At 35.0% G+C, this 23,991-nt stretch overlaps 3 protein-coding genes and 1 pseudogene across 7 annotated transcripts; 1 reads left to right on the top strand and 3 right to left on the bottom strand.

Annotated features, from left to right (window-relative positions):
• Positions 1–12: 12 nt before the first annotated feature.
• Positions 13–4,700, bottom strand: LOC142505180 (proline-rich receptor-like protein kinase PERK15). Its single transcript, XM_075618038.1, has 10 exons — positions 4,649–4,700; positions 3,822–4,534; positions 2,543–3,088; positions 2,023–2,109; positions 1,867–1,937; positions 1,511–1,587; positions 968–1,112; positions 639–800; positions 235–553; positions 13–200 (listed from the first exon to the last, which is right to left on the bottom strand). The coding sequence occupies exons 2-9, from the start codon at positions 4,408–4,410 to the stop codon at positions 326–328; spliced, it is 1,905 nt and encodes a 634-aa protein (XP_075474153.1). The 5' UTR covers positions 4,411–4,534; positions 4,649–4,700; the 3' UTR covers positions 13–200; positions 235–325.
• Positions 4,701–5,202: 502 nt separating this feature from the next.
• Positions 5,203–6,283, bottom strand: LOC142505440 (uncharacterized; annotated as a pseudogene).
• A 12,563-nt stretch (positions 6,284–18,846) lies between these two features.
• On the bottom strand, positions 18,847–19,749 carry LOC142505307 (uncharacterized). Its single transcript, XM_075618239.1, has one exon. It carries the CDS (start codon positions 19,499–19,501, stop codon positions 18,944–18,946), a length of 558 nt encoding a protein of 185 aa, XP_075474354.1. The 5' UTR covers positions 19,502–19,749; the 3' UTR covers positions 18,847–18,943.
• A 2,449-nt stretch (positions 19,750–22,198) lies between these two features.
• LOC142506065 (BURP domain-containing protein BNM2A-like) lies at positions 22,199–23,681 on the top strand. Of its 5 annotated transcripts, none has more exons than XM_075619201.1 (3): positions 22,199–22,349; positions 22,486–22,546; positions 22,637–23,681. In XM_075619201.1, exons 2-3 carry the CDS (start codon positions 22,490–22,492, stop codon positions 23,453–23,455), a joined length of 876 nt encoding a protein of 291 aa, XP_075475316.1. In that variant the 5' UTR covers positions 22,199–22,349; positions 22,486–22,489; the 3' UTR covers positions 23,456–23,681. The 5 variants fall into 5 exon arrangements, with proteins under 5 accessions (XP_075475316.1, XP_075475319.1, XP_075475317.1 ...); XM_075619204.1 differs by having other exon boundaries at positions 22,284–22,335; XM_075619202.1 differs by having other exon boundaries at positions 22,340–22,358.
• Positions 23,682–23,991: the final 310 nt, after the last annotated feature.

Below are 23,991 nucleotides of genomic sequence, written 5' to 3'. Positions count from 1 at the left end.
GGCTACAATGTATTCAAAAGTACAATAGTAATCACATGACATACAAAATCTTAGACAAATATAACCAATCACATTCACAATTTGAAGTTGACTCCCAAATAAACATTGTCATAGAACCCAAGTAACTACACATTGCATAGGTCTGATGTGTGCAAGTAGTAAACACACAATATCACAATTCCGAAATAACAATATTCATGTTGTCCACTACACCATCCACTACACCATCGCGTCGTGGTGCATCGATTGTGTGCTTCATGCTCATTCTTCGAATCATGGCTATGCCTTTTCATGTGCTACACACATGGTTGGGATGAATTTCTTGCTAATTTGTTTTGTTTGGATGAACGAACTCGCCGGTAAGGCCATGCTCACTACTGCTGGTGAATTCCTGGCTCGACATCCCGTCTACTTTCTTGAATCTTCTTAGATCCGTGTATGAGCCAGTGTCATACTCGGAGCCACCGTTTGACCCGAACATCCTACTGTGGCCTGGCCTCACCCCCTCGTTCAGGTCCTCTAGGGATACATCACCTTCCAGAGCTCTCACAATCTGTATATATATATACAATTAATCATAATGCACCAAAGCATGGCAAACTTGTGTTATAACTAAAAAAAACGCAATTTGTTGTTACCTGGCTCATTTTGGGACGTCGCCTAGCAGAGTGCCTGATGCAGGCAGCGGCGCTAGCCACCATGCGCAGCATAGCATGGTGATCGTAGTTGTTTTCTAGCCGTGGATCCACCAACTCTTCATAGCTTCCTCCCTCTACTGCTTGGGTCAGAATTGGCCTAGACTGTTATTAAATATAACCCACGTTAATTAATAAACCCCCCACAAGAGATTTGGTTAGATTCTGTGATATTTTAGTTCATTTTAGTTGAAACCACAACATATCAACAATGTCCTATCACACACTTAAAGTAGATATTTAAAAATTCAAAATTGTGCACATACACGTACCCAGTCAACTAGGCTGTCGTCCTCGTCGCTGCTCAGATCGATGGGGCGACGACCGGTGATTAGCTCCAAGAGCATTATCCCATACGAGTAAACGTCGGATTTCTCAGTAAGCTTCCCGGTTGATGCATATTCAGGCGCCAGGTATCTTCACATATAACATGTTTCAAGCATTAATTACATAATTAATCAATAAATGTAGAATAACTTCTAACTATAAAATAGTAGGGCCGGCACCTTGGAAAACCTGTTAATTCAAAGAGTATGTCAATCCTACCGATATTCACAATAAAAATTAATACTCTTATATAAAAAGTAATATTTTTCTGGATGATCCAAATAAGAGATCTGTCTCACAAAATACGACCCATGAGATCATCTCACACAATTTTTTGCCTAATTCAAAAAGGTAGTAATCAATCAATAATTTATTATTTTATAGAGAGAGTTTATGCTTTAATTAAATAATATACACTTAATCTACTAAGAATTATTCATATAAGAAAATTATCATATGATAGAATTATTAAATTATATATTTCATACCCAAATGTTCCCATTATCCGAGTTGAGACATGAGTGTTGGTGTCTGAAGATAGCTTAGCCAATCCAAAATCAGCCACCTACAATGAATAATTATGGCACTCAAAGACGAATTAATCAAAAAATTAATGTAAATATATATTTGAATAAATTAATTCACAAGCACATACACATGAGAGAATGTAATTCGATAATATTTTTGAAGAGAATAAACGACATATTTAATTCCTTGAAATTTTTTTTTAAAAAAAATATTACAAGTAATATACTAATAAATTTAAATGGATACAAAACTTAATTAAATTCTTTAAGAGAAAATTATATATAAACTAACAAAAATTAAAAGGGAATTCGTTTACCTTGGCTTCAAAATTGAAGTCCAACAAAATGTTAGCAGTTTTAATGTCTCGATGGATAATGCGAGGATGACCTGAAAATTAGCATAAAATTATTCAGATAAACAGTTTTTAGGCAAACTAATTATAACCATGAAAATGAGATGTATAGAAATATACAGTCTTCGTGAAGGTAAGCGAATCCTTTGGCTGATCCAATAGCAATTTTAAGTCTCGTGTGGAAATCCATTGATGGCCGACCGCTTCCTGTAAACATATATAGGATCGATATCACGTTAAATTAAAGTAATTTTGTGGTTATTGTTAAATGTGCTATGTCGGTTGGATTAAGTACTTCATAGTTGTATATATAGATTTGGACGATTCTTTTTTTTTCAGCTAGTTTTTGAGGCTGAGATAGGTATAAGTCTATATCTTAACATGATATCACCATCATGTGTTGCACTGCCCTATTGATCACCCGACGATGTCAAATAAATTTCACCCTCTAATTGTTCATTTTGATCTCGATAGTATGTGTTAAATGTCATATATCGTCTAGATTAAGTCAATGGGGGTTATATATATGGATTTGAACAATTCTCTTATGTGAGCTAATATGTGGATTGAGTTATGTCTAAATTTATATATATATATATATATATATATAAATATATATATATATATGCTTGAAGCATACCATGAAGGTGAAATTCAAGAGTTCCATTGGGAACGTATTCATACACCAACATCCTTTGAGATCCTGCGATACAGTACCCAACCAGCGACACCAGATGCCGATGGTGAACCCTGCTGATGATATCCACCTCCGCCTGGAACTCCCGCTCCCCCTGCGAGCTGTTCGATTTCAAGCTTTTGACCGCTACCTCCTTCCCATTAGGTAAAAACCCCTTGTGAACGAATCCGAATCCGCCTTGACCAAGTAGATTTGCTTGCGAAAACCCGCCAGTGGCCGCCGACAGGTCGTTGTATGTGAAGCTGCTCTGGTTGAACCCTAAGGCAACTGCAGGATGGGGAGGTGGCAGAGGTGATTGGTTTGGGCCGGAGAACCCTGCGGAGCTTAGTTCGCTGCTGCTCATCATTGGAGGTGGAGGGGGAGGCGCCACCGGCCATCCTAGTTCCGAGCTCACGTTGCCGCTGCCAGGTGGTGGTGGGATCATCGAGTGACGGCCGTTCGGGTTCGGCCAGTTACTGCGTGGAGGAACGTTGCTGTAATAGATATCGTCTGCACAGTTCGAGTACGTAGTGGGTGCATGTATAAGCTATAATTTTGATGAATATCAATAAATTATCTTTATTAAAGAACAAATAGCACATTCACATGAGATATATGTGTGAAATTGAGATTTGGATCCTCTATTATGTTGAAAACACAGCACCATCAGCACATGGTGCTGTGCACTTTTTACACGAGATGATCACATGATCATCTCGTTTAATCTGACAACTTTTTAAATATATCTCATATGGTGTGATGTCCACAAGATTATCACGTGATCATCTCGTGTAAAAAATGCACAGCGTCAAATGTTGTGTTTTCAACACAGTAGATCATGATCCAAATCCGTGAAATTGCTGAGGATGGACACAACATCTTACTCAATCGAGATTATCTCAAATAGTAGAAAAGTGTTTTTTCATTCTTTAGAAAATTATTGCCCACAAAATATATATGTTACCTCGATCTACGCATGACAATGTTTTTCGAAAAATCATTTATAATGGGCAAAAATTATTATTTTTTAAAGTGATCAAAATGGGAAAAATCCCAAGAGAGGACCTATGATTATGAATATGTATGCATGAACATTCTTAGGAATAAAATATTAATTGCGTTTATATCACAAATAATGTCATTAAATTTTACCAAAATGTTTCTTATATGCTGGTTCGATTAATTACTTATTATTTTTGCATGAGGAGAAGTTAATGGAAAATAATGATAATGTAGCACGTACTTTTGTGTCCAAGGGAATTATCTGTGTAGTAATGCATATGATCTCGTGCCCTTCTCTTCTTTCTTCTAGCGCAACATATCATGAAGAGAATCACGATAAAGAGTAGTAATCCAGCCCCTGCTGCTGCTCCACCTATGATGGCCTTTTGGTCTTGACCATTGGATGGCGCATCGCTTGATGAGCTGTTATCCCTTGCCGGAGGAAGCGATCCTGAGTGAGAAGATGGCGGCGGGGGAGGCGAGAACCTATCTGATGAACTTGACTTGGGCGGTGGAGGATATTTGTTGCTGTTCGAAGGTGGCGAATTGTCGTTGTTATCGTTGTTGTTGTCGTCGGGCGGTGGAGGAGGGGATTTTTCATCGGAGGATGGAGGTGGCGGAGATGGAGAATCCGAGTCTTGGTTAGGAGGTGGTGGTGGTGGTGATGAATCATCTTTTGGCGGCGGTGAAGTTGTTGATTCGGAGGGTGGTGGCGGCGGCGATGAATCTGACGAGCCCGGTGGTGGTGGTGGTGACGACAATGATGAATTAGACGGTGGAGATGGGGAGGATGACGAGGAAGGTGGGGGCGAAGACTCCTCTTGCGACATATTCGTCAATCTTTACTATGATCTTCGTTGAAAGGTTAACCTCGTCACTTTCCTTAACAATAACTTGAGATCAAGATTCATGAACGTTTCGTGATAAAGAGAACGACCATGAATTATATATTAGCTGTAAAATTACATAATAATCAACCAAAGAAATCAAATATTTCATTCAAAAATTATTTTTTTAAAAAAATGAGGGGAAAGGTGAGAGAAGAAGAACAAAACAAAATGAATATACCTTAAGGAGAAGGGACGAGAGTTAATGTATGATTTCCAAAGAAATGTGGGAGAAAAGAAGGTCCATGGCTATTCTTACATCTTAACTTAACAAATTTATTGACCAAACAAGTGTTGGCTTCTAATTCGAAGGATGGTAAAATATATGCCTAAACATAGAGTTTTCCTTTCTTCTTTTTAATGCATAAATATAAATAGTTGATCTTCTATATGAAAATAATTAATATGGATTTGAACACTAGAGATGACATAAATGAAATCTGATCGATCAACGGGTGCTCTATCAGCTGGTAACATGTAGCCTTGCTGGTCTTGTAAACTCCGGTCGGGACCGATCCTTGCAATCTGATTCGATCGAATGTAAGATGGAGATTTCGGGACAATATCTCGATATAACAGGATTAGATACAAGTGATCGCATGCATGGATGTTTATGATCCTTTGATTATAGCTGATTATATGGCTCCTACCTTAATTAAAATTAATTTGCATTTGTTAATACAAGTAGTCAGATGTATCAACACGATTAGATGCAAAAAAATTACAAGGAAAAACGAAATAAAATCTTGTGAACTTTCTATGATATATACTTTGAATTGATAAAAAAAAAAGATCAATACTTTGATAGTAGCCACAGGATTTTTATTCGAGTTGAACAGTCCATCACACATACAACCTGACACCATGCACATACGTACGCTAAACAAAAACATGAGCCGCTTTATCATAGATTTACAAGCATATATTTATTTATTCAATCTGAAGCTTAATTTCTATTCTTGGTAAACAGGAATATCAGGTATTGGCTCGGAATCCTTTAATTTTCTGCTTTTAACTCGATAATGCCATCGTTATAAGCCGAGACATTAGGACTCGGCTCAAATTCTTTTGTGAACATTTTTTCACCTTCCGGCTTAACATCATCCGTGTAAGCCGAGACGTTAGGGATAGGCTCAAATTCTTTTGTGAACATTTTTTCACCTTGCGGCTTGACATCATCCGTGTAGGCCGAGACATTAGGGCTAGGCTCAAATTCTTTCGTGAAACGTTGATCATTTTCCGGTTTAACATCATCAGGCATAGGCAGTGGCACTTGGAAATGGATCGAAGCTAGTTTTCTCGGGCGAGATGTGGAAGTGCCTCTTGTTTCCGTAAAATGAGGTATCAGACCTCGGCTTAAGTTGATCTTTCACGAAATATTTATCGTTTTCCGGTTTAACATCGTTTTTGTAAGCCTTCAGACTTGGAAACGGATCCATGCTAGTTTTCTGGGATGAGATGTGGAAGTGCCCTTTGTTTTTGTTGTCGGTACATGTGACTTCGCTTGCACCAACGAGGCCTTGGATGTATTCAGGCATTGGCTCATCCTTCATAACATGTTGCCAGTACTCGCCAGGATCCTTCCTTGCAATAGCATTTCTAGCAAGCTGCAGATTTCATAGAATGAACAAATGATTAGCTGAAAAAATTCATCGACCTGAAAATTAAATATATTTGTACAAAGTGAGAATATTGTACGTGCAATAAAATACCACAGCAAGATATAGGAAACCAGTAAAAATGAAAAGGGCTTTCATGTCTCCAAGTAAATTAATTTTATTTGATGAATTGATTGTAACACTAGGAAAGGCAGATACTTGGTATTTATAGGCAACTATCCAGGGGCGGAGCTTCACTAGGGGCTAGGGTGGGCTTTAGCTGAGCCTAGTCTCCGGATTAATATGTATATATGGTTATGTATTTTAAGAATTTTAGTCACTGAGCAAAATTTTTATACATAGATTTCTATTAGTTTTAAATAATCTAGTATTTGAGCTTATTCGGTATCTATGTGGTTATCTTAATTATTTATATATTTACTCATTCTAATTCTACACTTTATATATATATTTGTGTTGTTGTGATTATAAATATGTATTTACATAAATATATTGAATAAACTAAAAATATATAAATACTAAATAATAATAAAATTAAGTGATAATTATTAGAGTACAAAATTGTATAACTAAATGATTTGAATGAATAATGTCATATGTACATTCAAATTTTTTATTTACTTTACTATGAATTTATTTTAAAAGTTCATTATTATAAATGATATTTATCATGTATCTTGATATATTAAATTCTCAAGATGAATTTTAAAATTAATCTAGTTCATATTATACAAAATATAACAAAAATTTAAAAAATACATTAAATAAGATTTATATTTTCAATAACCAGCCCACTCTATTTTAAAATCTTGGCTATACCCCTGCAACTATCTATTTAATTTTATTGAGTTGTGATTCATGCTTGCCTCCATATGTTTCACTAGAATCATATCTGTCACCTGACGTGATACGATGAAATGAGATTTAATTGGAAAATAAATCTTTACGTTCTATGATGTGTGTGTGTGTGTCTATATATATATATAGTATCACGTCAGATGACATATATACATATATATATATACACATATATATATATAACTTGAAGCTGAATAATGTATATTTATAATAAACAAATACGTTTACGTTCTAACTACAGGGAATTTAAAAATGAAATATTATCGTTTGAAGCAGATATATATGAAGTGGAGAGAGACGTATATATCAACTTGACAAGAAACGATCTAGCCTAAATCTAGTTGAAAGCAGTAACTTCGATTTTCTATGTTTTCTTCCTCCTTATGCTTAATTGATATAATTGATATTCAGAATGAGTTGAAAAACACGTGACTAATTAAGATTGAATGTAAAAATCTGAATGAGATACTAAGCATATTTTATAATTATTCAGATCTTACTTTGTTACGGACAAAAAATATAATCTGACACTTTGTAATTACATATCTCGACTTGTAGTTGTTAGGATATCGGTTTTTCTCATGTTAAAATCGCAGCGCAATTTTTAAAATTTTATTTTGACTTTCAAAATAATAGGACACTCGCATGATTTAAATGATATAATCACTCATAGGGAGTTTGTAATATACATTTAGTAAATAATTTTACTTGACACCAACTACACTGGTATTAGCATATGTAGCTCTTGTTGTATGTCCATACGAACTTTCTTCGAATCTCCTTCTTCGATCTCCGAATCAGGTGCACGATCGGATTACTTGTTCCTCTTATAACTTGCACTATAAATTATAGAAGATATTTTGTGTAGAGATAGAACACGAAGAAGAAATCAACTCAATACATATTAATTAGGTTGGCCGAATTTTTCTTGCAAAAGAATAAGGATTTCAAGATCAGCTGAAATTTTTGTTTCGGTTTTTGATTAAAAAAAACATTTGAATGCTTCCAAAGCAATAAGAATAATAAAAAAATCCTTATTATATTTCTCATCCATTGTTTACTTCATTAATTAGATTAATTAAGTTAATTATAGATTCTGATTGCATGTCTTATCAAAGACCAATCTCCATTTTAATGCATTAATTTGTAAGAAACTTTTTCAAATTAGAAGACAAGAACAAAACACAAAGAAATTATTTTGAGAATATCATGCATTGATATTATATAACTTTGTGTGCAAATATCATCGATGTGACAATTTCATGATGAGCTTATACGCTTACAAGCTCATGATCCATGCTCTCATTATATTAATCTCATCATAATCTCGATCGACGATCCAATATCATCGATGTGACAATTTCAACTTGTTCATTATTGTGATGCACACTTTAATTTCGAGATCACCAATGTCTAAATACGATATGTGTACTTCCTTTGACTGTCTTTAGCAGTCATGCTCTCAAAATTTCTAGAAGCTTTTATAAACTTTATTTATAACTTTATCGATTGATCATATCAAACTTATTTTTTATAAATTCAACTCATTGAATTTATTATCTCAACGAGAACAAGTGATCTAGTGCTTGTGTGATTCTCAATTGTTCAGGAATAAAGCTAGCCATGAGTTCACAACTCTTTGCGAATCAGGATATTTTTTTTATTCGGGCTTACCCTAATTTGCCCTATTTCATGTACAAACATTTTGTCATTAGAATGTCAGAAACCATTTTCCGATTAAACCCATCGAATCATGGTAAGTGCGTCTAGTAGCATCGTCCCATGATTCTGTATGTATCACTGATAGTGCCTGCAAGAACCAGCCGGTTATGATTAACGTACAGTACAGTCCCTTCATCTCATATATCCATATCGAATCTGCAACCATTGGTTCATCAAAGGTTGCATATTAATTCGATACTTATATGATACAATCATGAAATATTCATAGTGTCATTGCATGTACAACTAGAGAATTCTTTCCTATGTGCATTTCATACTCTGACCAGATATTTAATACATTATTATTTTGGTAGATCACATAAGATATCTACACTCATAGGTGAGTGGTGAATTCCAGACTACAATGCACCGGCTCCTACACATGGTGTAATTGCACCCAACCTCACCACCTTGTGACTCTCGCGGAGTCGGCAAACGAATCAAAGCACAATCCTAGTATGTAGAGCCTCGGTGTTGTCTTGGGTCATAAAAACTAATCATGTACAATCACAACCACAGACTTTTCCTCTCGATGAAAGATAAACACTTGGAAAGTTCAAGGAAAGATTGTTCGGTACAATCATCGTTGATTACCTATCTGCATGATTGGACATCATATACCTTTACCATGAAACACGGTACACAACATCACAGATGCTAGTCTCAATCTCAAGTGACATTTATCCTTGTTTTAGGCGGCTGAATCGACTAAAAACGAATTTAGAATATAGATGGTTTACAAATGAGTTTCAAGGTCGAATTACGATTTATTTGTATTAAAGTATAATCAAATATTTTATCTATGCTGATTATATGGGTATACAAATAAAGTAAAATGAAACCATGAAAAGTTAAATTATATTAAAATAAATTTTTTTTATTACACTTGAGTCAATAAATTCCTTAACCAATCGTTTGCTTGCAGAACATCTACTCAAATAGTAGTTTTACAATTACTATTCAATATTTTTAGAGCATATATATGGAAAATTACCAAAATAGACTTGCAAATTATAGTATGTCTCTTGTGAGACGGTCTCACGAATTTTTATCTGTGAGACGGGTCAACCCTACCGATATTCAAAATAAAAAAAAATAATTTTAGCATAAAAAGTAATACTTTTTAATGGATGACCCAAATAAGAGATCTGTCTCACAAAATACGATCCGTGAGACCGCCTCACACAAGTTTTGTCAACAAGTTACTAGTCTATTTTAGATTTTGATCTTGTCAAATTTTATTTTAATTTTAGTTTTATTACAAGAAGTTGGATCTTTTTGTAATTTTAGTTTTTTTTTATAACAGTGCTAACATGTCGCGACATGTGTCAACCATGATAGACACCATTTCACTGATGTTTTATGTTCTATAAGCATTCCGACTGGAAAAAAAAAATAACAGGTTGTACTATAATTTAATCAAAATAGGCTTGTTTCATGACCTGCGAACTGTTTTCCTTACGTATACTTTAACTCTAGCCAACTTAATTTATGTTTGTTTCATTGTGATTTTGATAATTTATATTATCAAATTTCATTATTAGTAATGTATTTTTCGCTATTTGCAATTTTATTCATTTTTAATCAGGAATAATGATGTGATACTACATACGTCAGTTATACATCAGTGTCACATTAGTATCACGCCAGAAAGAAGACTAATATAATATTGCTAAAAATAAAAGTTAGGGAACTAAAAATCGCAAGTAATCAAATATATAAAACAATAAATATAATTTTCCGTCTCAAAATTCTTATCTTCAGGACCAATTTTATATTTTTCTAACATATTCTATAACATTCTAACTATCTTGAAGTTTTTCAAAATTCTAATCCATTTCCCCTGCCATAGCTAAAAAAATCTAGTCCATTTCCTATATCACATAAATTAGCATGCATAAATTAATTCGTTTGGTTATTCATTCTAATTGTACATATAGTTAATATATAAATGAGGAATAATTCCAATGGATTGAACCTCAATTATATGGTTATATGGTTCTGTACGATTGATGTATAATTTTATATACGGAAGTTTTATATATATTAGTACCGCGTGCTTGTATAATATTTTTTATAATTCATTTGATTTATATTTAAATGAAGATCAAAATATAATTATAAAAAATAACGAGGGACTACACTGTAATTTTGATATATAAATTAAAAAATAAATTGAAAAATAAAAAAATAAAAAAATGAGCTCAATAAGAATTGAACATATAACCTAAATCTCAAAAAACAACAACTTTATTCACTGAACTACATATAAATTGCATTAAAATTTTAACATTTTATTAATATATATAATTATTAAAACAGACCATGACACCAAAGTTAGTTATTCTAAGTATCTCAAACTTAGTAAAATAGTATATAATAGTATGTATATATATATATATACACAATCAATTTTTTGGGAGACAATTTGATAATTTTTAATCAGTGGATAGAGTAGTACGTACATACACGGATAAAAAGAACATCCTTATCATACAAAGACAAGCACAGTATTGTCTGTTTCTCATTTTTGGGAATCAATTATATATATATATATATATATATATATATATATATATATTGTGTGTGTGTGTGTGTGTGTGTGTGTGGGTGTGGTGGGGGGGGGGGGGTTAATTGCATCTGCTTCCATGAGGTTGGTTATATTAACAAAAAAAAATACACAAATATATTTAAATATTGCATATATCGTGTGAGGTTGGTTATATTAACAAAAAAAAATACACAAATATATTTAAATATTGCATATATCGTGTGAAATTCGACAAATAAATCTCTGCTAGCTTTTAACATTACATACACCCCGACCCATCAGGTGTATTTTCTAATTACATTTAACTCCATAGAAATGTAAGATGAATATAAACATAAGGGTCAGGGACGTAGCCTGGAAGTTTTTGTCATTTTAGGCTCTGATTCAATGGAACTTGGGCTGAAACTTTAAGGAACAATAAATATTTCACTTACTAATGAGTTTTACAAAAATTTAACCTAATCTATAATTAAAATACATGATAATCATATTTTTTACCCTGGGCTGGAGCCTTCCCCAGCCTTTGGGATGGCTCCGTCCCTGATAAGGGTGTACGTAAAAAAATAAGATAAATATAAATTTGACGAGAGTGTTTGTAATTTCATATATTATTATATTTATTTATCGTTTTTCACAAACATTGAGAGATAAATATGTAATGTTGGATTGTGTGTGTGTATATATATATAATGGGTTGTGTGTGTTAATGAGCTTTCCTTATGTGTGAATAGAAATCAAGGGATGATGGGTTTGTCCCACATATGAAAAATAAAATGGTATAGGAGAGCTTACGTTATGTTATACTTTATGGAAGTGTAAAAATAGTTGGTCAAGAGACTCTCTTTAGAGCGCATCGACGCAAGGGAAGTGCAAATCATAGGAGCCCAATTTGAACTAGAAAAAGCTTGACCTGTGTGCAAGCGTACGAGCGTAATCAGAGTGCATAAATGTCGTACCGGTCAAGACAAAAATCGCCTAGCTAGTTAGTCTATGCCACCTTTTGCAATTTTTTTCCTTGGAAGAGACCTTTCACATGTCCTTGAGACTTTTCACATGGATTGACTGTTTGGTGCTCCATTTGTCTGGCTGTTCTCCGGCTGCCCTATTGATGGCAACTTTTGTCATTTCATATGGCTGCTATCAGCGTGTATAAAAGAGGATGTGCCAAGGTTAGAAAACATACCAGAAAACATCTACTCTCCCTCGTTTCTGCTCTGCCTGCTGCTATCTTCGTGCTCTTGCTCGTTCTACTAATAAAGTTCAGGTACTCTTTCGTTCGCTAGTGTGGTGATTTGTACGACATCACTGCGGTTCTGTCCGTTGTATCCTGGAAAATAGACGTCCGGTTAAATCCTCGAAGCACATACCAGAGGAGACAAATCTGTTTTAAGAAAATTGTATTTGCTATGAGCCTCGATTTGATTTGTTTTTCCATACACGATACATATTGTAAAAAATATACTTATTTAAGTTACAATTTGTATTTTCGAGTTTGTTTTTGTTATTTGCTATTTAGCTAACATGTAACATTTGAATATAGTTGATTTTTTTTTTGGTAATTATGACAAATATCGGGTGAGGTATATGTAATTATCTCATATATGTACCATAACACGAGGAAATATTATGATTCATTTTTATTTTCCGATGCAAATTTTCTTTTATTTAATTTTCGTATCTCCTGGAATAATTATTGTTTTTCACTAAATTGTTTTCCATTTCCTAACACACTCAATTATTTTCTTATATTTTAATTCAAGAAAAACTGTTCCAAAAAAATTTTCAACAACAATTATATATCGACATGATATAACAATAATGTTAACAAGTTTGTTTTTTCAAAACAAAACCATACAATTTTTATTTTATCATTATAAGAAAAACAAACGCACATTTTATTCAAATAAGCTACTACTTCCGGCTCCACTAGTGTAATCAGGTCACCAACTTCCTCGACCTTCCGGCATTGGGCAGGCGTCAGCCCCCATACATGGTCTTACGATTTTGTGGAGACCTGTATTTTTGTTAAACAGTCTTCCGGGCCTAGTCACTGCGACCATCTTTGTGAGGAGGCACCCCTTCTCCCGAAGTTATCAAATTATTTCTAGATTGGATTTCACTTGACTGTCTACGGTTTCATTCGTGTGCTCGAAGTAAAAGTTTTGTATAAATGTAAATATTCGTCTAGAACTCCCGAAATAATAAACATCAGGCAATCTCGCATCGAGGTGAATTCAATCGTTGAAATTCTATTGAAACAGCAAGAAGTACAAAAGTTGAGATCCTATCAACAGAAAATATTAATTTGGAAGAGATCGAAGCTATTTGTTTGGGGTTTTGACGACTTTTAAAAGAACATTTTAGACTTCTTAAGAATTTGCTCTTAGATCGTCCAAACGGGATTTACTCTTAGAACTTCTATTTGATCAACTTCTCTGTGTTGAATTAATAAGTTAAGAAGATGAATACTGCGAAACAAATCACAGATTTATTCGAGGTGAACACCATCAAACGTACATATATACATATTTATGTGTTGATAAAAATATATGGAAAAACAGGACAGATATGCAGTAAACCAAACAAGCGTGCTGTTCACAGTAGAGTATGACTAATGTATAAAACCAGCAAATCAGTATCTTGAAGAAAACAATAGAATAATGCTTAATTAAATCAAACCGAGGCCTGTAGCTTGTACAGTTTTCTTAAAACAGATTCGCTCCCTCCTGTATGTGCTCCGAGGATTCAACGGATGTCTGTTTCCCAGGATACAACGGGCAAACCAGCAGAGTTGCAGCACAAAGCACTATGCTAGCGAACAGAATCAGTACCTGAACTTTATCAGTGAACAGAGCAGAAGTAGAACAAGCAGAAGCAGTACTGTAGCAGCATAAGCAGCAGTACTGTAGCAGAACAGAAGCACTGTAGCAGAAGCAGAAACACTGTAGCAGAACAGAAGCAATGTAGCAGAACAGAAGTACTGTAGCAGCAGGAGAAAGTGGATTTTTCGGTCTCTCTTTCTAGGCTAGGCACATCCCCTATTTATACATGTCAATACCATCCATATGAAAGGTCACATGTTTCCTTAGATATGCCTTAAAGATGGTAGATGAAGCACCAACAGTTGGGGAAATGAAGCACCGACAGTTATGCCATGCGAAAGGTCTCAAGGGCATGTGAAAGGTCTCAACTGAAAAAAATAACAAAAGATGGCATAGACTGCTAGGCAAATTTTGCCTTAATCGGTCCGACATTCGACGCGCCCAGGTCGCGCTCGTACGCTTGCACACGAGTCAAGCCTTTTTTCCACTGCAAATCGGGCCCATGATTTGCACCCCCCTTGCGCCTGTGTGCGCGAGAGAGAGAGCCTCTTGACCAATCATAGTTACACCTCCATAAAGTGTAACACAATATAACTTATCTATACCACTTCATTTTTTCAATGTGGGACAAACCCACCTTTCCAAATTTCCATTCACTCACATGGAAAGCACATAAGCCTAAAAGCCCACCTTTAATCCAACAAACCCCCATATGAATGGGAATTTAAAGTTATGCGAAAGGATTCCACTGATAAAGTTCAACAGTTGAGTCTTGCATAGGATAGGTAGGTGTTACCCTTTGAACCTTCCTTTGTGAAAGCATATTAATTAACTGGTTGACAGTAGACGTGATGTCTTTGAACTGTACATCCGTTTGTGTGAATGGTGATATACTTCACACAAGACTCTCCCTGATACTATTAAGTTCTCATGATTGTGTTCTTTTTGGCCATGAACACACGCCTGGTTCTGCAAGAGGGTCTAGAATCATTAAAAGCCACTTCTCTTTCACATAGGTGATTCTATATTGCTTCTTATCAGAATCAATAAAAGCCGTAAGCTTATCCTCAACATTCACTGTTTCATAATAGGAATGGATTAGGGATAACCCCCACAGTGATTCTCCAAATTAGTGCGATTAGGTTGTCCCATTGAACCTAGTTCTTGGGATCTCCAGTCAGCGTAGGTTGGGTTTTCCTTCGCACCAATTTATTCTATAGGCTTGAGCCCCATTCCCCTTGACATTTTCGCAACTAACTCTCTGTTTAACCCTTTGGTTAGCGGATCCGCTATATTATCCTTTGACTTTACATAGTCGACAGAGATAACTCCAGTTAAGAGTAGTTGTCTGATGGTATTGTGTCTACGACGTATATGCCTAGACTTACCATTATACATTTTATTTTGTGCCATTCCAATCGCAGATTGGCTATCACAATGTATGCATATAGCTAGCACTGGTTTTTCTCATCCTGGAACATCTTCTAATAAGTGACGCAGCCATTCATCCTCTTCAGCACACTTGTCAAGAGCTATAAACTCAGATTCCATTGTGGATCTGGCTATTACAGTTTGTTTAGAAGATTTCCACGCAATTGCTGCACCTCCTAAAGTAAATATAAATCCACTTGTAGATTTTGAGTCTTTCATATCAGATATCCAATTTGCATCACTGTATCCTTCAATAACAGCAGGATATCTGGTATAGTGCAGCCCATGATCACGAGTGTACCTTAAGTATCTTAGCAATCTGATAATTGATTTTCAGTGTTCAACTCCTGGATTACTCGTGAATCTACTCAATTTGCTTACTGCATAGGCTATGTCTGGTCTTGTACAACTCATTAAGTACATCAGACTTCCAATGACTCGAGAGTATTCTAATTGAGACATACTTTCACCTCGATTCTTTGATAGATGTTGACTGGTATCTATCGGTGTTCTAGCCAATGCAGAGTCATCATTATCGAAATTTTCAAGTATTTTGTCAACATAATGTGAATGACTTAGGATTAGCCTTTCTGATGTTCTATGGATTTTAATTCCAAGGATTACATCGGCAAAGCCCAAATCTTTCATGTCAAATCTAGAGTTCAATAACTTCTTGGTGGATTTGATAATCTTATCATTACTACCAATGATAAGTATGTCATTTACGTAAAGACATAAAATGACATATCCCATTTCAGTTTTTTTTATGTATACACATTTGTCACATTCACTGAATTTAAATCAACTTTCCATCATGGCCTTATCAAATTTTTCGTGCCATTGTTTTGGTGCTTGTTTTAAGCCATACAGAGACTTCACCAGTTTACAAACCTTATTTTCTTGCTCAGTCGCAGAAAATCCCTCAGGTTGTTCCATGTAAATTTCCTCTTCTAAATCTCCATTTAGAAAAGCTGTCTTTACGTCCATTTGGTGTACTTCAAGATTCCGCAAGGCGGCAATCGCAAGTATCACACGAATTAAGGTTATTCTCGATACCGGAGAATATGTGTCAAAGTAATCAAGCCCTTCATGTTGATGGTAACCTTTAATTACCAATCTGGCTTTATAATTATCTATGGTTCCATCTGATTTCATTTTTCTTTTGAAAACCCATTTACAGCCTAGTGGTTTGCTTCCCGGAGGAAGATTTACTAATTCCCACGTATGGTTTTGTAAAATGGATTCCATTTCGGAATTGATAGCCTCTTTCCATAGAGGTCCCTCAGATGAACTCATTGCTTCCTTGAAGCTTTGAGGTTCACTTTCCATCATGAAAGTGATGAAATCCGGACCAAAGAATTTCTCAGTCCTAGCTCTCTTGCTACGTCTAGGTTCTATGTCTTGATCAAGCTCTTGTTCTTCATCATTTGTTTCATATAATCTTTTGGATGAACTTGGTTCTTCCTTAAATTTGCATGGAAACATGTGTTCAAAGAACGAATCATTTCTTGATTCCATTATCGTATTCTTGTGAATATCAGGTATTTGAGATTCATGTACAAGAAAACGATATGCACTACTGTTTTGAGCATATCCAATGAAAATGCAATCCACAGTTTTTGGTCCTATCTTTACTTTCTTTGGAGTGGGTACTGCTACCTTAGCAAGACACCCCCACACTCGCAAGTATTGGTAAGGAAGGACTTCTACCTTTCCATAACTCATATGGACTTTTATCTTGCTTCTTTTGGGGCACCTTATTTAAAAGATAATTTGCTGTTAGAACAGCTTCCCCCCACATGTTCTGTGGTAAACCAGAACTTAATAACAACGCATTCATCATTTCTTTCAATGTGTGATTCTTTCTCTCTGCAATGCCATTTTGCTGAGGAGAATAAGGTGCAGTTCTTTCGTGTTTGATACCGTGTTGAGCACAAAACTCAGCAAATGGTGATTCATATTCACCTCCACGATCACTTATTAGCACCTCAATTTTTTTGCTAAGTTGGTTTTCAACTTCACTCTTATATTGGACAAATTTGTCAATAGCTTCATCCTTACTTTTGAGGAGATACACATAAAAAAATTTTGTGCTATCATCAACAAAAGTGATGAAGTATTTATTTCCACCACGAGTTTGTACACTTTTTAGATCACATATATCACTGTAAATTAGATCAAGTGGTTCACTATTTCTTTCAATAGTTCGAAAAGATGATCTTATGAACGTTGAAGAGCTCATTGTTAGACTTCGCATTGAGGAAGACAAGAAGAGTTCGGAAAGACGATTGTTTTCTCCTGTTGCCGCTAAGGCAAATGTTGTCGAGCATGGCCAAAGCTCGAAAAAGAGAAACTTCTCTCCCTCCAACAAGAAGTTGAACCTCAGACCCAAAGGAGGTGTTTCAAAGAAGAAGTTCTCTGGAAAATGCTATAACTGTGATAGCATGGGTCACAAGGCATCTGAATGTAAGAAGCCAAAGAGAAACCGAGAGGTGAATATGGTGGAGAACATATCTCAAGAGGTTTCGAACATGAATCTCTGTGCTGTAATATCAGAAGTTAATCTGGTGGGTTCTAACCCAAGGGAGTGGTGGATCGACACTGGTGTCAATCGCCATGTTTGCTCCGACAAGGAGATGTTTGCTACTCTTGAGAAATCTATGAATGGTGAAAAACTATTCATGGGAAATTCCGCCACTTCGAGATCAAGGGACAAGGGAAAGTTGTCCTAAAGATGACATCTGGAAAAGAACTGACTTTGAACAATGTGCTGTATGTGCCTGACATCCGCAAGAACTTGGTTTCAGGGTCGCTTCTGAAAAAGCATGGTTTCCGCATTGTATTCGAGTCAGATAAGGTGGTTTTGTCGAAAATTGGAATGTTTGTTGGCAAAGGTTATGTTTGTAATGGGTTATTCAAACTCAATGTTATGGCTGTTAAGCATGTGATGAATAAAGTTAATACTTTTGCTTACTTGCTTGAGTCTTCTTGTTAGTTTTGCCTCAACACAAGTTTCACATTTGTGTTGTTTATCAATTTGGAATGCAGGAATGCTTTTCATGTTATGCTTTTCATGTTAATTAGTCTACGAATTGTATCGTAATTAACGTGTCCAAGTCTACCATGCCATAAATAAGAAGTCTACCTTTTTTCCACTGCAAATCGGACCCATGATTTGCACCCCCCCTTGCGCCTGTGTGCGCGAGAGAGAGCCTCTTGACCAATCACAGTTACACCTCCATAAAGTGTAACACAATATAACTTATCTATACCACTTCATTTTTCCAATGTGGGACAAACTCACCTTTCCAAATTTCCATTCACTCACATGGAAAGCCCATAAACCTAAAAGCCCACCTTTAATCCAACATTATGCACTCACAAATTTTCATACCATACTCGAGACAGGGAACATCATTTTGATAACAAGACAGTGGATTCATATATAATCGCGGATGGCTAGCGCTTGTTCCCTATTCGTCATCAACATGAATTTTTGGCATTGACTGAGATTTATCCTTGTCACCTTCGACGTAAGCTGAAAGCGTAGGCTCTGGTTCGAAGTCTTCGGTGTAAGAAATCTTGTTTCCTTTCTTGACACCATCAGTATAAGCTGTAGCCGTAGGCTCTGGTTCGAAGTCTTTGGTGCAAGAATTTTTGTTTCCTTTCTTGACACCATCAGTATAAGCTGTAGCCGTAGGCTCTGGTTCCAAGTCTTTGGTGTAAGAAATCTTGTTTCCTTTCTTGACACCATCAGTATAAGCTGTAGCCGTAGGCTCTGGTTCAAAGTCTTTGGTGTAAGAAACCTTGTCTTTCTGGTCGTCAACAGCGATGTCGGCGGCAGCACTAGGTCTATCCAGCGAGGAGTGACAGTGTTCTTTGTAGTTCTGGTGGTTGTTACTGGAAACAGATGCAACTTTACTCACACCAACAAGGCCTTGTATGAACTGAGGCATGGGTTCATCTTTCATCACATGTTGCCAGTACTCGCCTGGATCTGTTCTCGCGACAACACTGCCCGGCAACCGCATAATTCAGAGTAGAAATCTAATTAAAACAAACAATCCAATCGAAATTAAATTAAAATGCAGATTTGTTTGCATGATCTAACTAGGAAATTTATGTTATATGTACCAACGCAAGAGATATGAGACCAATTAAATTGAAAAGAGATTTCATATCTCCAACTATATATTTTGATTTTTTCTTGATTATTGAGATATACAAAGCGACAGGAAAATGCTTGGTGTTTATAAGCAACGAAACTAATTAGTTTAGGCTATGATTGGACCAAGCAAGCTGCATGCATGTATATATGCCTATTTCCATGATTTTATTATGTGCATGGAACCTATTATTACTTACATTTTTATGAGGATGAAAAGTTTGTCGAACTATACCAATCTGGTAAAATGCACTTTGTGCAACATGTTCGTCTGAAAAAATGTTGGTAAGAAGACTCAAACTTATGTCCATCAAATGCTCACCTACTCCACTATTCGGGGATTTGGATTCTCTGCTGTGTTGAAAACACATTTTTTACACGAGATGATCACATGATCATCTCGTTTAATTTGACAACTTTTTAAATTTATCTTATATGATTTGATGTCCACAAGATGATCACATGATCATCTCGTGTAAAAAATGCACAGCATCAAATGTTGTCTTTTCAACACAGTAGAGGATTCAAATTCCACTGTTCGAACACCATTTATTATTTTTTCCACGTTGAGTTGGTTGATGCATTATTGATATTTATTATTTCCATTAATATGTGGACCGGATCGAGATATAATGTTTTTGGTTCTTATGTTTTTTTAAAGTAGGTAAAAGAGAACATGTAAAGTCATGTTTGAGGGCAAAACATTTTTTTAATAGAAACAGAAGCAATTAATGTATCTGTCATATTGAGATTAAAAAAAAATAGATGCTAATAAATGATATATTATTTACGAGTACTTTTTCAATTGAATAAAAATACCTAACAATGAATTAGTTAATTATGTAAATGAAAAGGAAAATATAGGATTAATCATTATAAATCAATCAAAAATGTATATAAAAGTAATTTATCGAAAATAATGAAATAAATAATATCACAAACGATCAACATGTACAAAAAATGAGTAATAAATCATAGTCATAATAATACAATATATTAATTATTTATGTAATAAATATAATTTTGAGAACTAATTATGTATGTGTCTGCCTATATATGTGTATATATTTAAAAAAAGTGGTTATATATTGGTAAATTTGAAGCGTAAAATTTATTTTGTTAGTAAAAGTTAAAGACTAAAAATAGAAATAAGAGGCCCGATTCGTGTTTGTACGTATTTTCGGTCTATCATTTTTCCAAAAAAAAAAAAATTTATAGAAAATACGAGTCTCTTTTTTCTGGATAACGAAAAAAATGAAAGACAAAAACTTGCGTGAGACGGTCTCACCTGGTCATATTTTGTGAGACAAATCTCTTATCTGGGTTATCCATGAAAAAATATTAACTTTTATGTTAATTAGAGTATTGCTTTTTATCTGAATATCGGTGTTGACCCGTCTTATAAATAAATATTTGTGAGACTGTCTCACAAGAGATCAACTCAAAAATAAATTATGGCTCTCGAATGTGGAATACGACCACTGTAATACAATTAATTATCAAGGAATAAATATGAATTATATCGGATCAAGAAATAGGTGAAAATGGAAACAAATATTTGGAAGACCGGTTTAGGTATTTAGAATTAATATGTTGAACCCGCTAATGTTGACAAATGGATAAGTTGATTTATCTTCAATTCAAAAGTTGTAAATTCTTTTTTTTTTTGGAAAAAAAAATTATCTTTTTAAATTTGTAGTCCACATTAATTGTACATTATCACACTGATTCCACCACATTCTGGTGCACAATTAAGGCAGAACTGAAATATTCATCTAATAGATGTGCCTTTTGCGGTTTTGGTTATAGGTTCTATTTTTTTGTTATAATTAAGTTTTAGTCTCTTATTTTCCATTTTTTTTTGTTACAATCTTAGTCTTTTATTTTACAATCTTATTCATTATTTCTGTTGGAGTGATAACATAGAGCCGAAATATCAAAAATATATGGCGACATCATATCATTAACGATCAATGTCACATCTGTGTTCACTTTACCAAAAAAGGTTACCCCATATTACTGCAGAATAAGTTCGTTATAATTTAAATAAGGTAGCTTAGGTACTAAAGTAAGCCTACTCGCACCTCATGCCATGTATATATATTAATATACCTATAAAATTGATTTTCAATGTTTGGGGAGTTCGTTGTAAGACTCTAAATCTGTTGTTACGATTTGCGTATTTTTCTCAATTTATTTATATAAAGGACGAGTAAGTCATTTATGATAAATGCATATGCCATTTACATACAAAAGTGAAAGTTGCAATTTTGGTTTTGTTTACGATAATTTTGCTCTTTTATTTTATCAAATTTCGGTCAAGTGCTATAATTTTAGTCTTTTTCTTTGAAAACACTGCACACATCAGTGACACATCAACATCACGTTGAAAAAGACTAAAAATTTTCGAAAAAAAAGCAAAGATATTATATTAATACTGAAATTTGACAGTGGCTAAAATTACAAAGAGATAAATATAATATAATGTAATTTTTCTTTGTATGGAGCAACTGGAATGAGAAAAAGAAAATTGCCTTTCTATTTACGAAGAGTCTTCCTCCTCCCATGAAAATGAAATTATGATTTTATTATTATAATTTTTCAGATTTTAAATGTCTCGATTTCATTAAACTACACTGCATGGGCCCTTCTCTCTCAATTTTCTGAACGACCACAGCATCCCAATGTGCCAACTGGATAGTTGAGTCCCCGACGTGCGAAACGTGAAATAGTTGAAAACTAAGAAACTGAATTACCATATTTTATTTCAGTAAAAGAATTGTTCAATGTTGCGCATAAAATCTGTATGGATTTCTAAACCAAAGTCACCTTTTGTTTTTTTGCGTGCAGCTCAATGGACGTCAAGCTTCTCACACACACCTGTCTCTTGCTTCATCTTCTCATTCTTCTGGTACGTTAATTTCTGAATCGATCCTTACCCACCAATTACACAATCCTTTGCTCTAAGTCCTCTTTTTATCTTGTTATGATCCATTTGCAGGGATCAATATATGTGAATGGACAGATTCTAGGAAATCATGGGAACGATCATTTTCATGCCGACATGAGAATCGAGCTAGTTCACGATTCTCATGATGATGAATCGCCATCGCATATGCATCATAACATGCATCCTTCACTTATTGTGTTCTTCTTTGTCGAAGATCTAAAATTAGGGAACACAATCCCAGTCTACTTTCCGAGAAAAGAACCGACTTCCTCTCCTAATTTACTACCAAAAGAAGAAGCCGATTCGATCCCTTTCGGGTCCCAAGAACTCCCTAACCTCCTCCAGTTCTTCTCGTTTCCTCAAGATTCTTCACAAGCCACTGCTATGCAGAATACACTTAGAGCATGTGAGTCAGATCCCATAAAGGGCGAGACCAAAATCTGCGCGACGTCCTTAGAATCCATGCTAGATTTCGTACAAACTATCTTTGGTTCGGAAACAAAACTCAAAGTTATATCCACGACTCATTATACAGAGACTAAAACCCCCATTCAACAGAAGTATACGGTAAAGGGTATTCGTGAAGTTTCAGCCCCCAAGTTTGTAGCATGTCACACTATTGTGTACCCTTATGCCGTCTTCTATTGCCATCACCAAACCAGCAAGAGTAGGGTTTTCGTTGTTTCGCTAACCGGTGAAAATGGTGACAAGGTTGAAGCTCTTGCTGTTTGTCACTTGGATACCACTCAATGGAGCAAAAATCATGTGTCTTTCAAAGTTCTCGGTATTAAGCCGGGGTCGTCTCCCGTGTGCCATTTCTTCCCGGCAGATAATTTTGTTTGGGTTCCATCTGATGATTCTATGGTATAGGCATAAGTTTGCCTTTCTATGTTGTGCCATGTATTTAAGATCCTATGTCTTGTGTATAGTAATAACAATAAGGTCTCGTGTGGTGTTGTAATCGACCAGAGCAAAAAACCTTTAGTCAATTAGTGTACGTAATCCAAACCTCTTAAAATTTGCAGCAACCGCATGCAAATCATGTGTTGAACTTTTTGTTTGTGTTTCAGATCCATAAAAAAAGTGAGTTTTAATACGTTTCTATTTTAAAATTTTCAGCATATTTGATTCAATATTCGAGTCTTAACTGGCGGAAGAATTGGACATAATGCGTCAAACTTTGTGATTGGTTTCTTTCTTCTGCAAGAACAAGAAGAGAAGAGGCATGCAACTCATTACCCATCAAATTCATCTTCCCAAAATTTAAATAATTTCCATCCTCACTAACTCTCACTAACCAACACATTTCGATTCTCCGCAGTTTACCCAGTGAACACCGAAAAATAGCAGTTATAAATTCTCATTCATAAAAAAAAAATAGCACAAACATTGGACATTTCCACTAC

Source organism: Primulina tabacum, chromosome 10 (assembly GCF_025594145.1).
Source record: "Primulina tabacum isolate GXHZ01 chromosome 10, ASM2559414v2, whole genome shotgun sequence".
NCBI lineage: Eukaryota > Viridiplantae > Streptophyta > Magnoliopsida > Lamiales > Gesneriaceae > Primulina > Primulina tabacum.
This window is presented reverse-complemented; position numbering and strand designations above follow the sequence as displayed.